Raw genomic sequence first — 14,046 nt, forward strand, 5'->3', positions numbered from 1 at the left:
AAATATATTATTGTTACTATTATCATGTTACTATCACATAGAATATATGTGGATAATAATTGGAGACCGGGCGGGACCATATATTGGATTTGGATTTGGACTTGGTTAGGTAACCGAGCGAGGCTCTGGTTGCGTTTGTCCCGCCTGTGTCGATTGAGGATCGTCCGTTGCATTTGATTCTAGTCAGGTCACAGACTTATTATCCTGAGCACATACTTGCTTATGGGGGCGGAAAGGCTTGTTGCTCTCTTATCGTGGGTTTCGGCTCTTTCCAGACCGACTGATTGGAGACGGGGATGGTGGAGGTCTAAGCACCACACTGAGTCTAGGACTCAGGTGTGGGGGCTTGGAGTCCAAGTTTGGACGGGGACCTGGACCCCTTGACAGGAGAGTGGTGGATTGGTCCTGCTTGTGCCTGGGGTACAAGCGGGACGTGTGTTTCAGGGTACCCAGCTGGGATACATTGGTTCGCGAATCGCCGTGTGATACGGTACGACTTGGCTACGATCTAGCACCGTAGTAAGAACTGGAATATAAAAGATGGTAAAATGGTTCTGGTTGCTTACCACCTACTTGAAAGTAGCACATGTGCTTACATATAATGGTTAGTTAATGAACTAATGATGACTGCTAATGAAATTGAATATAAGGATGCACGCTTAGTAATGCTTCCTGCAGATGCAATAAAACCACAAGCCAGATAGCCTTGCATATCCTTGGAGTCTTTTCTTTCCTCTTGACGGGTAAGTCTTGCAAAGTACAATTGAGTACTCAGGGTTTGTTCTACCCTGTTGCAGGTGATAGGAACATGTGGAGCTGACACTTGTGTGTGGAAACCTCCTGGTGGGCTCAGCAAGGATTTCCTTAACGTTGCGGGAGTTTATTTGAAACTTCCACCCAAAATGTTTTACAATGGAAAAACTTATAACCTGTTATGATGTATATAATGGATCATCATGTTAATGTTTAACTTGTCATTAAATGATTTTATTTCCGCTAAAACTCTGATAACATGGTTATATTCCGCTGTTATAAACAATAAATATTATACTCTGATGTTGCATGGAAAGTGATGTAAGAAATGGCTAAAATGTTGTAAGCTTTATTATCTCATTTATGATCCTGTTAAAAAATGTGGATTTTCGGGTTCTCCCATGTGGTGTGCTCGATAGAACTGCCTGATGTAGCTCACCTTCGTGGTGCTTAGTGTCTAGTGAAAGACAAGCGCCTCCGTAAGTGTGTTATTTCGGCCGGTTCTGCCACAGTTATTCACTCTAATGCATTGTTGGAACAAGTTGAAGGGCGAAGGCAAGTGGAAGGCGAAGATGAAGGAACTGGCAGAGCAGAAGCAAGCCGCTAACAAGAAACAAAAGGTACACCCTGATTCCACTCCGAGAAATGTAGAAGTCAACGACACTAAAAATGTCACTGAGATGTGAGATCACACCTCTAGACTACGAAGCACGAAAAGGCCAATAGGTCAGAAGAAGGCAAAAGAAGCTCTACGGCGAGGAGGAGGTGAAGCTTGCTTGGAGGCATTGGACCAAATGTGGGCTAAGAAGGAGGCTTTTGACATGGAGAAAGAGAGGAAGAAAGAGGAGAGGTATATGGCTTCACATGCTCTAGAGAAAGAGCAGCTGGTATTAGAAGAAGAAAAGGTACAAGCTAACATGGAGAGGGTGGAATTGGATAGGATTGCAAAGGAAGATAAAATAATGTCAATGGATATTAGTTCCCTTTTCGAGCCGCAGCAGTAGTATTACAAGCATATGTAGGAGACTATTGTTGCTCGTCGTCTGTCAAATTAGGTTTTGTTGATATACAAAAATTAAATTAGATTTGCATTATCAAGATTGTTAATTTGCTTTATGAAGACTGTCATATTAGATTTGCATTATATTCAAGTACTATTTCCTTGTTAATGATTATGTTTGCATGGTACTGTTTGCATGGTACTGTGTGCTGGCCGCAAGGTACTGTTGCTACTGGCTGGCCGCTACTTGCCTGATCGTGGCTGGGCGAGGCTGGGTGGCTTGCTGTGGCTGGCGGCCGGCTGGGACAGGCTGCAGCGAACAAGGGTGCCGGCCGTGGCTGGCTGTCGCTGGCTGGGCTAGGCTAGGGATCGGCACAACTGTGTAGGGAGGCGTCGTAGATGCGACTGGTGTTCTAATCTAGCGCGAAAAAACTGCCGCCAACAAAATTGTGTGTGGGACCAAAATTTAGATATTTTGGAAGTGAATTATTGAAAACTCTTGGAGATGACCTTATTTATTCCTTCCAATACTTTTTAGGAGTCCGAAAACACCATGTTTTTGGAAATAAATTATTGGGTACTCTTGGAGATGCTCTAGTAGGGAGAGAACTTACTCTTGGTTACCTTCGTAGCTACCGCCTCTCTGCTGAGATGTCCGAATCCTTTTTCAAAAAATATTCACATTTATATCCTTAGACATTTTATGTGAGTCTTTGGACCCCAGGGTCAGCGCCATGGCCTATGGTGCCGAGGTAACACGTCTCGACACCATAGATTACGGCGCCGAGCTTCGAGTCCATTGAGTGGCGTGGCGGTGGACGTGACATTGACATGGCTACGCTCGGCGCCACAAATCTTGGTCATAGATCATGGCCTATGTTGCCGAGTCGTGTTACGTCAATGTCGAGGTCCATGGCGTCGACCCCTGGAGTTCAAAGACGAAAATAGGTCGTCCAGATGTGTAAATGTGAATATTTTTCCAGAAAGGTTTAAAAAACAAAAAATTTGGCTGAGCCGCCCTAGCAGGTGGGCCATGAGGAGCTGGTGCAGTTGGAGAGCATGCCTCTAATATTGAGGAACAAGAATATATCTAAGGAAAGTCGAACTAAGTTCACAGAAATTTCATAAAGTTGTAAAGTTATGTATGTCTATGTAAAATTCTTGCGACTACTTTAAATTAAAAAGCTCAAGACTGTGATGCACTGCAGCGAGTAGTGACTATTGGATGTTGAGAAATTTTACGTTGCATGTAAATAATTAAAACCGTTTGTTAGTCTATATCTAACAGTTTAAAACTGAGAGATACTTATGAAAGAAAAAACTTAAGTTGTGGATCGAAAACCTAACGTACAACATTCGTGTATGTAACACCCCAACTTTTTTCCTAATCTTAATGAACAACCATGGGGCTAATAGTCATTAATTAAGAAAAAAACTAAAAACAAGCAGTTTAATTTTTCTTCATCTCTTGACACTTACCAATCATCCAAAGATTATGAGTCACATGTTTGACGGTTGACGACAAACAAATAAGTTACAATATTATACGAGCACAAAAAAGTAATAATTAAAAAATCCTGCGGTGTTTGGCCAGCAGCACATACACGTACACTTCTCATACAACAATACCGTTTTCCATTTTTCCTGCTCATAGAAAGAAAATCAATAATTGATCATGTATGGCTAAACATAAATTAGTTAATATCAAGATACTTAGCTCACTGAGATACCAAGATCGAACAGAGCCAATCGGCACCTCTAGCTTATGGGTTTCATCATCCGGCTAATTACCTGCATCACATATGAATTCATTTATGCACAGCCCCTCTTGCAATCACCACATTTCAAGGGCCACAAAGAACCCCAAGCATAACTTTTCCAATGCCAGCATGGGCAAATACACTGAAGTCTCCATCCATATCACTGCTCCTAGTCAATCCACCGACCACGGTAGAGCAATAACAGGAGGGGAGCCAATTAGTACTCGACAACCACCAGTAGGAGGGAGGGGAAGGGCTGTAGTAGGATGGGGAAACAAATAGGAGAGGAGCCGAGAGGAAGGCAAGAACCAGCCCCATACATGAAGACCACCCGGAGAGAAGCAGAGGAGGAAAACCAGTAAACACTCCTCACGGCAAAAAAATCCAAATACATCAAACTAGCCACTGATTTCCCCTACCAGCCATCCCTATAGAATTTCTTTGTCACCACCAAATCATCTGGTCGAGGAGAGGGGCCAGAGAGGAGGACTAGCCATGAGTTGTGGTGTGCTGAGATGGAGGGAGCTGACCAGGCATGGACGGGGGTTCATGCAAGGACGGCCACAACAGCATTGGTGTGCTCATGGCCCTGACCGAGCACATCACCAAAGCAAAGGTGACTTCCGGTTCCCACACAAGCACTAAATTTTAGTTTAATTATACACATTAGCATCCTGTTTCTAGGCACATCGTCACACCATCAATATCATGGCACTCTCTCAATAGCATACCATCACAAAACAAAAAACCAACTTGGAGGAGCACACCGAGGCCGCGACACAGTTCAGTAGATAGACAAGGGAGGGGAGATGACGTGCTAGGGATTGGGGAGGAGATACTAAGTTAGGAACTAACCTCGCTCACACAGCTAAACACAATAGAGCCAGCTTTGGCCCGGCACCACCACACATCCACGTCCATGAACCTAAGCATCGGTGTGCCCAATGGCACAACCGGGTGCGCCTCCGTAGTGAGCACACGGTGGCGGTCATGAGCCCCATCACGGCACCCCGCGAACTGGGCCGCGGCTGGCGACGGCAGCGAGCCTTTTTACTTAGGTGAAAGGTCCTTATTTGGTTTTGGTAATTGAGTGACAACCTAGGTGGACTAATATGTGTTTAAGTGCAATACACATGTGATTAGTCCACAGGTACATATGTGTGAGCAACTCATGCCATGATGGTGAAGATGGCTTGGATTTGTTGCAAGGCTCACTTATGTGATGAAGGAGCTCATTGCATATGAGACATGACATTGAGTCATGTGACCAAGGTGGAGAAGATCAAGACAAGGCTTGGCTTGATGGACCGGTTGCAAGTGTGAAGGGAAAGTCTAGTGAGGACTTGGTGCTGATGGACCAAGGCAACGTAGAAGAGCAAGTGAGGTCAAGATCGAACCAACAAGGTCACGTGATGATATAAAGTGGATCATATCATTTGTGATCATGTTGGTGCATGTGTTGCATCGACATTAGAGGAGATGGAATGGAATGCGCAAGGCAAAGGTATAACCTATAGGGCATTTCATTTCACCGTTCATAGGTGTGTAGAGAAGTTTATGACTGGGTTTAGGGTAGATTGTCGTACTATCAAGAGGGGCAAACTTGTTTGCATATCGATCATCTAGTGCCACTTGAGCCATCTAACTTTGCGATGTTGCTAGGATCGAGTGGCGTGGTGGATTGAGTGACTCATCCTTTGGAAAATGTTTGTGAAAATGCTAACACACTTGCACTTGGTAGTGTACACTTGGTGGTGTTGGCACATTTGCAAAGGAGAAGTTGTTGGAGTTGAATTGTATCAACTTGGAGAAGAGAGAAAGGTTTTTCGATGTCCTCTGAACTTTGTGATGGTCCTTGGATTGGAATTCTACATTGATCCATTGTGCTTTGGATCAAATATGCAAGTGGGATGTGTAGCCCTTTGAGTAAGCTTTCCAAAATGTCCAAGATCATCGAAATCGGACTCCGGAGCTAAGAGTTATAAACGTTTTAGCGTTGAAAGGATTGTGACCGGACTCTACGACCTGCGCGTCTGGTCGCCACCTGGGAGTCCGGTCACAAAGTCCGGTCAATGTTTTTAACGCATCCAGGAGCGATCGGACGCACCGAGAGTCTGGTCAGTGATGACCTGACACGTCCGGTCATCAAAAGAGATCTCTGAAATCTCTCTGGAAGTGACCGAACTCTAGGAGAGTCGAGTCTAGTCGTAGGAGAAAGGTGAGTCTGGTCAGTTGTGTAGAGGCGCGTTGGTGACGGAACACAGACTCGGCGCGTCCGATCACTGGACCTAGGCGCGTCCAGTCAGGAGTATGAGCGCATGGGAGCTAGCCGTTGGTGAGCAATGGTCATCTTCGAACAGCTAGGACACGTGGCGCACGAGGTGCGACCGGACTCTGCGACCTGCGCATCTAGTCACTTCAGCTTCGAGTCCGGTCAGTGCGAAAAGTGCCCAGTGAAGGGGGTAACGGCTATTTTAGCCCTTGGGGCTATAAAAGAAGTGTGTGGCCGGCCTTGGATGATGCTGAGCACCCTTGGGACTTAGTGTCCATGCTTGAGGAGTTCTAGGAGAGCCTCTAACTCACTTGTGCACATAGTGGTTGCATCAAATTGCGAGTGAGTGTGATTCTAGTGTGATTGCATCATGAGGTTGCATCAAGTGGCACGAGGTGATCGAGTTGCAAGCCGGTGGTGCTTGTTACTCTTGGAGGTTGCCACCTCCTGGACGGCTTGGTGGCTTGTGACTCCGTTGAAGCACACGAGAAGATTGTGTGGTGCTCCGGAGGAGGATTTGTGAGGGGGATTGTGCTCACCCCACGGGGATCGCGAAGAGCAACTCTAGTTGAGCGTGTCATTGAGCTACCCTCATTTTCGGGGTAGGTTCTTGCGATGCCCGATGTGCGGGCTTGGCGGGTGATGCCAATTAGCCGCCGAACCACCAAGTGAGAGGTCGACACAACGGGGATGTAGCTTGGTGGCAACCAAGTGAACCTCGGGAGAAAATCACCGTGTCAACATTCACTACAAAAAAAATTGGTTTGTATGACATAAGCACACTGTCATGGTAAGTACAAAATTGGTCATAAAAAGTGTCTTATGACAAAAAAGCAGCGTCATGCCAGTCGTCATATAATGACCGTCACATAATGTACCTTGTGACAATAATATTGAGAACCGTCACAAAATGTTATGACCTTTTGTGACGGTTGTGTCTTTCCGTCACATATTGTTATATTTTATGACGACTGTAACTATCACATATTGGTCAGTCAACGTGTCACCTAATGTACGAAACGTCATAAATGGTACGTGCGAGGACAGTCTCAGATAAGTTTTTTTGACGACATAGAAACATCATATATAAGTATGTAGATTTTGTGACGTCTAGATTTTGTCTTGTTTTGTATGGTAGTTAGAGACATTTTGAGACGACTGTATGGCATCACAAATTGTCCTCTCATTCATGACGAGCGTGGCAGCCATATTCAGTGATGACACACTGATCTTTCATCACAGCTCATAAAAGCATAATACACATATATATTAGCCAAGCCATCATCCACAACATTCTCATCACAAGTCATAAATCATACACAATTCAGTCAAGCCATCATGCATACACATAAATTCAAGACCAGAAGACAGTGGTTCAACATGTTCCAGCACACTTGTTCCACCACATAGTTCTAGGTTCCATCAGGCATGTTCCACCACAAGAGGTTCAAACATACTGAGGTTCCACCACAAAGGTTCAAACATACAAACAGATTGCACATAGTTCTAACAAAGTTCCAACCACAGAGTAATTTCTAGCAAGGTAGCAAAAGCTTAGGCAAAGGCATCATCCTCAGACACTACATTCATACCTACCTCAATCTTTCTGAAGTTTCAGGATAGCTCATAGCAGTGCATTAGTCTCTTCAAACTTGGTATGCACCCCCTTCACTTCCTCTTGGGTCTGACGCAGCAACCTTTGGTTTTCTTCAAGTGCGGCCTGTTGAGCTTGAAGCCATGCTTGCAACTCTTCCTGCTTCCTAGCAGCTTCCTCTCTTTCTGCTTGGAGTGTTTCCTCAAACTGAGCTTGCAGGCATGCTTGTGCGGCTGTCGATGTGGACCGGCCAGTCTTCGATGGTCGAGGGACACCAATGTTAGGAAGGAAGGTGGATGAACGGCTGATCTAGCTGAGACAGTCAGCAACAATCCTAGAGGGAGACTTTTGTTCTTCTCCTTCTTTTGGCTCTCTTTCCTTCTCTGCAACCATTTGTTCCTACATAAAATGAATCCACTTAATAACAAGGCCATACAACAGTGTTGAACCAGGCATTTACTTGAGTGCAGTACATGCATGTATCCATTGATTTTGTAACTTACATATATTTCATTTGCAAGAGGAGTACGACCATTTTGGGGACTACTCATACATTCCCCAAAGAAATCAACAACATCTGGCTCCATGTTGTTGTACTTAGTCCTCTGCAGCATGTTAAAAACTTGGGATATAAGATTAGCCATAGATTATTTGTACATGCCAACAGCAAGATGCCAAAATATGTATGCACTACAGATCATACAAGTATTTGCCTCAAGATTTTTTATGCCAACAACAAATACAATCACTAGCAAAGTCAACTAATTACTGATAGTTCAAGGAAAACAACACAGGAACATGCATCAGTGCAACCTGGACAGATCAAGAATAATAACTTGGCCTAAACAACACCTACTACTGATGATGATCATCTCTGATGACATAGCAATTCCTCTTGAAGATTTCAGTTTCAAATGGTCACCATAAAAGAATTGGAGCCTAAACACCTATTGATTATAGCTCACTCGGCACAACGCAAATATTATGAACATGGGAGCTCATCTCAGAAATAATTGGAGCACGTGCTAACTTGACTGTTCAAAAGCACATGGTAATTACTAAGCTACAAATGTACAAAAGACATAGTATCCGTACCAGGCTATATCGATGGGCAATATAGGACCTAGCTCCAGTCCTTTGATGAAGCTGCACTTGGGCTCAATTTACTTTATTCTTAGCACATTTTTCCTGCACCACATGCAATACAGAGTTGTCATTCACATACACAGTTTGCATTACATATTAACAAAAGCAGATAATTCAGGCATGGACCTGATTCTTTGGGTCACACCAATACTCTACCAGCTTGGTCCATTCCTCTTTCTTCATTTTAGGTGGAGGTTGCTTGGCTAGCAGCTGTTCTTCTGTTAGTGACTCGTCAAAGTACTTCTTTTTAAGGTGATACCTCGTCTGCCTTACTCCCCTCTTAATGATATCAGTGCATGTAGCTTTACTTGGTGCCTCATTCTTAACATCCACATCCAACCTTGACTGAAGCCACACAAATCATTTATTAGATACAATTTTTCACATGGGAGTAGAGTAATGCAAGAGAGTATTTGGAGGAGTGAAATAGTTGTCTCACTGCCACTTTGTCAAGCACTTTTTTTACTTCTGCCTTTCCCGCATCATTGTCATAAAGCTTCCATGATGTGTAGATGGGCATGTTGTCTCTAAGGGCAACACCAGTTTCTGATGCCAGCTTCGCTGCCTGAAGTGGGACATCAGGTCTTTTCTTCCCTTCAGCCACTTGGATAGCCAGCTTCTTTCCTCTATTTAGCATCTTCTCTAAGCCATGACCCATGGTTTTCTTGTGGACATTCTTTGGGGGCGCTGCATTGGCAAATAATGATCAAAATGTGTTATTAAAGCAGTAACAATTGTAGATAATGAATGGAGAAACAAATGCTTAGAAACTCGTATTGTTTACCTAGAACTAAGTCATCTCTTGGTTCTCCTTCATATGTATGACCCTCTAAATTAGTGGCATCAAATTGCTCAGCTGACTCATTAATGTCATTGCTTTGCCTAGAGCTCTGTCCACCTGGTGAGGTGTCTGCAGGAACTGCTTGGTTAACACTAGTTGTGGGAGTAGGTTGCTGAGATAGGGTAGCAGTGGCTCTAGGAGTACTATGCTTAGTGTTTGCACCAGGCGAAGACATGGCTGCACTAGACCTGGTGAATCTAGGAGGACTAGGTATTGTGTTTGCACCAGGCGCAAACATGGCTGCACTGGTCCTGGTGAATCTAGGAGGACTAGGTACTATGTTTGCACCAGGTGTAGGCATGGCTACACTTTTCCTGGTGTATCTAGGAGGACTAGGCTATGTGTTTGGAATAGGTGAAGACATGGCTGGACTGGTCCTGGTGACTCTTGGAGGAGTAGGCACTGTCTCAGTAGTTTCTGTGGTGTGGCTGCCGCTTGTAGTGAGGTGGCCTTGCAGTTGGCTGCTACTGGAAATGGCATTTGGTTTTGGGTTGGCTTTCAAAGTGTTCTTAGGAGGCAAGGGATGTCTTGGCCTAGGCGGTGGACGGCCTACAGGTGAAGGCATGTCTGCACTTTGCCTAGTGATTCTGGTTGGCGTGCACGGTGGCTGCTGGTTCGCAGCCACCATTGTTGCCACCTTTTGCTTCTTCTGCTGCGGGCGAGTTCCTGGAACCATTGGTCTTTCCTGGCAAGAGAAAAATGCATCTTATTAATTATGAAAGAAGTGTCAAGTAGATTAATTAACTACAATGAAGTATATATGTTTCAAATGGAGAGACCAGAAACTTGTTAATTGTCCAAGTAATCCATCTCACCTCAGTATTGACCTCATTATTGAGGTCATCATCAGAATTATCATCGCTGTCAGATTGGTTATCAATGTCAGATGAAGGATCATACTCAGTGTCAGATTCTGGATTGTCAGATACTAGTCTCTTCCCTTTGCCCCCTTTTTGTTTTGAAAAACATCACTAACAGTCTGAGCTAACACCGCAATACCAAAAGACTTAAAAACCTCCTGAACAGCCTTTACATTCGCATCCCTCTCCTGCTCGTACTTGGTTTTTGTCATTTCTTGTATTACTTATTACGACCAAACGTAGAAAGAGCAGAAACTGGATTCAGTTTCTGTAAAAGAGTTGAAAAAAACCTAATAGATCAGTAGAGAAATTGTAAACGAACCAAAAGGAGCAGTCTAATAGTTAGTCAAACCATTGAAATTGTAAATGAAACAAAATGGAGCTAATATTGTACTGCTTTGTGTATCTTGATACAAAGAGCATGTCGGGGTGCCTTTTTCTATGGGCTTAAGATGTAGTTAATATCAGATTTCAATAAACATGTCACAAATTCATAATTCTTTTGTTTAGCATGTTGGGGTGAATAAAACAAGTATGAAACGGCGGTGCACTAACCAGTAGTCCTGCACTAACGCTTAACAACTGGTGTTGTCATACACGTACAATTTAAATGATTGTTTACATTTTATCATCTATAACACAACAAGGCCAAAAGGTAACAGGAGCTACAAGTTAGGGGAGATGGGAAGCATTGGCTGCAAACTGTAAGGTACCTTGAGATACACTTCTTTTCCTTTTGAAAATGAACCCAACAGAGATTTGGCACTGGTTAAGGAGGAAAGCAAAGCAAAATGTCAGAGCATAACATATGGCAGCATAGAAAACAACTAACGTGTCTTGCGCATACCTGAAATATGATGTCTTCCAATATAAGCTTTATTACACAACAACCGGAGAACGACCAAGTTCCTGAACACAGGAAGAAGATAGGAAAAAATTGACAAACTCACAGGGTAGATGATATCTTATTTACATTAAAACTGAGAACCGGTATGATTAACGTAGCTATGAAGACAATAAACAGGGACTGATATATAAGACGGGCTAAAACATTTCGGTTAGCCATCATAGAACTGGTCGCTAAATAACTGCAGTGGCATCTGATTGGAAGAACAACACAAAGCTACAAATATTCATAGACCAGTAGAGGGAATCCTTTTGCGGACATTATGAAATGTATTTTTTTTATTAATCATAGTGGATGCATCATTCATTTCGTAGACTAATTGCACGGCACCGTGGCACGAGGCGGCCACCGCCAGGGCCCGCTCGTGTGGCTGCGCCGCACAGCGGAGGCGCCGTGGCTAGAAAATGAAATCGAGCACATGAGAAGATGATGAACCATAGGAAGCCTATGTTCTTCCCCAAATCCGGAGCCTAGAAATCAAAATCCCCAAATCTTACTGCATCCCTAACCCTAAGGCAAAGAAATAAGGCCATTTACTTATCGGCCACGGCGGAAGCGTTGCCCACAAGATGGGCAGATCCGGCCACGGCGGAGGTGTGGCGCCGGGATGGGTGGCGGCGGGAGGTGTGGCGGCAGCGGTGAGTGGTGGGCGGGGTGGTGGCAGCGGAGTGGCGGCTGGTGGTGAGTGGCGGGCGGGGTGGTGGCGACAGAGTTGCGGCGGGCAGGGTGGTGGCAGCGGAGTGGCGGTGAGTGGTGAGAGGAGTGGTGGCGAGCGGTGTGGCAGCGGCGTGGCGGCGAGTGGAGGGAGGAGAAGGAGATTGGGGATTTCCCCTTGGTCTGACCCACGCGCAAGAGGATAAGGCCGCGGGAGGGAACTTGGATGCCTTGAGCGGGAGGCGTGGTGGGGCCCATGTGTCGGCGAGCGAATCAACGCGGGAGAGTGTGAGGTGCAGCTTTGAAAAATTGGCCACATTTTTGTCCTACGCAGTGGGTCCACTATGTCAGTGACCATTTTAGTAGTATTAGGACTTCAAATGGATTTTTTGGCTAATAAACGATTGAAAATGCAAACAATGTCTGAAACAAAGTTGTACAACACGTTGAGATCTACCAATTTGGTTCTGGTTATTTCTTCGTATGACTTTGTTTCGATAGTTTGAAATTTGAATTTCAAAATATTCAAACTTCTAACAAAAATTTGGGGTACTAAATAATTTCAAATTAAAAAGTGATGAACACAAAGGTTGCACAACTCATCATGACCTACAATTTTTGTTTTGGTCATTTGTTCATCCGACAAAGTGACAATAACTTTGTTCACAGAAATTACATCTCTCACTTATAGTTCATGAAACTCTAAGAGAGAATGTAAAATTTATGAACTAAGTTACTACCACTTTCTCGGATGAACAAATGACCAATACAAAAAATGCAGGTCTTGATGAGTTGTTCAACTTTGATGTTTGTGATTTTTTAGCTGAAATCATTTAGGGTTTCAAAATGTGGTGTAAAGTTGTAATTTTTTTATATTCAAATTTTGATTTGTTCAAACTTTGACACATGATGATGGAGCCAAAATCAACACTATACATTGATAGATCATGATTTTAGAAAATTTTAGGAAAAAACATCAGATTTGGAGCTAGTATGTGGGAGAAAAACTTGTTAGACGTTTTTGCCATAGATCAAAAAAAGAATTGATGTTTGCACCACATGGGAGGCTATTGAGCATGCTGGGCCCGCATGTCATTGAAACTTTGGACCACATGGCACTCAAGGCTAATTAGCTGGAGCCTGGCCAGCCAAGCCACCTACAGTAGCGCCGGCCCCCTCCCCCCCATCAGCAGCCTCGGCGCCCCCCAGAGGTAGCCTGGCCGGCGACCACAACTGCTCCCTCGCTCATGCCGCGCCGGCCACCCATGATGGAGCCTGGCCATCCACCCCAGCTGGAGCCTGGCCGGGCATGCCACCTGCTCCTGTCGGCCCCCTCCCCCCCCCACCAGCAGCAACGCCGCCCACCCTCACAAGCAGCAGCGCTGGCCACCCGTGGTGAAGAAAAGTTGAAAGTACAGAGGCAAAGTTTCAGTACACGAAGCTTCTCAGCAGATCTCTAGAATATTTTAGTGGGTAATGATGCTACCCATCCTCTTTTGTTATTAGAACAAAAAAATGATGTTGTCTCAGGCTTAATTTCTTCAGCCGTATCAGAATCGGTGGCTACCACCCAGCGTGTGTTATAACCAAAATCAAGCAATCTATAGGATGAGAAGTCCTCTAGTTTCATTTCTTCGAGCAAAGCAGTGGCTACCTCCCATGTTTTGTCCTGTTGATATTCTTGTATAATTCCATCACAAATCCAATAGTTGGAGGCATGGGTGGACAAGTTGTAGTCCAGTACGTCGACGCCCCTGGAATTCAGTAACAACATATACTTGCAACACAATGCAGCTTGATCTTACATGTAGATAAGTTTTGTTCCATGTGAAACTTACACTTACAAAAATAACATCATGAACGATTGTAGTTAATTGCATATGAAATGTAGATACATTCATGATTCATCATCCAGTTATGAACTGCTGTAGGGATTTTTAAGCTTCAGTATATGGAATCAATAGCAAAACCTCCCCTAACATTAGCTTGTTTTTAGCACAGATACGGGTACAAAGACAAGAAGCAGGAGCACCATAGTGTATTTGAGCGTCTTCTAATTGAAGGCCTCGAGAAATTCATACAACGAGAGGCAGTGGAGCTATCCCCCCCACCAGCAGTAGCACCACCCAGGTCGAGATGGATAGAAGCTGGATTTATAACAGTGCCCCATTTATTATGCCCTATTTGTCTGGTGTTGCACAATTCATGGAACATGTCAGAAGTAGATATAGTGCAGATGAGAAAATCAAGTGCCCATGC

At 44.3% G+C, this 14,046-nt stretch overlaps 1 protein-coding gene across 1 annotated transcript; it reads right to left on the bottom strand.

Moving 5' to 3' along the window:
- Positions 1 to 9,703: 9,703 nt before the first annotated feature.
- On the bottom strand, positions 9,704 to 13,645 carry LOC136503235 (verprolin-like). The gene is made up of 6 exons (XM_066498379.1): positions 13,632 to 13,645; positions 13,442 to 13,541; positions 11,671 to 12,113; positions 11,074 to 11,135; positions 10,182 to 10,315; positions 9,704 to 10,051 (listed from the first exon to the last, which is right to left on the bottom strand). Exons 1-6 carry the CDS (start codon positions 13,643 to 13,645, stop codon positions 9,704 to 9,706), a joined length of 1,101 nt encoding a protein of 366 aa, XP_066354476.1.
- Between the last annotated feature and the right edge of the window lie 401 nt (positions 13,646 to 14,046).

Source organism: Miscanthus floridulus, chromosome 14 (assembly GCF_019320115.1).
Source record: "Miscanthus floridulus cultivar M001 chromosome 14, ASM1932011v1, whole genome shotgun sequence".
Taxonomy (NCBI): domain Eukaryota; kingdom Viridiplantae; phylum Streptophyta; class Magnoliopsida; order Poales; family Poaceae; genus Miscanthus; species Miscanthus floridulus.

Excerpts from the sequence above, each read along its gene's own strand:
- LOC136503235 (XM_066498379.1), bottom strand. Across the intron at positions 10,316-11,073 it reads TGGAAGACATCATATTTCAG|GGGGCAAAGGGAAGAGACTA; the intron begins GTATGCGCAAGA and ends CAAAACAAAAAG. Across the intron at positions 10,052-10,181 it reads ATAATGAGGTCAATACTGAG|GAAAGACCAATGGTTCCAGG; the intron begins GTGAGATGGATT and ends TTCTCTTGCCAG.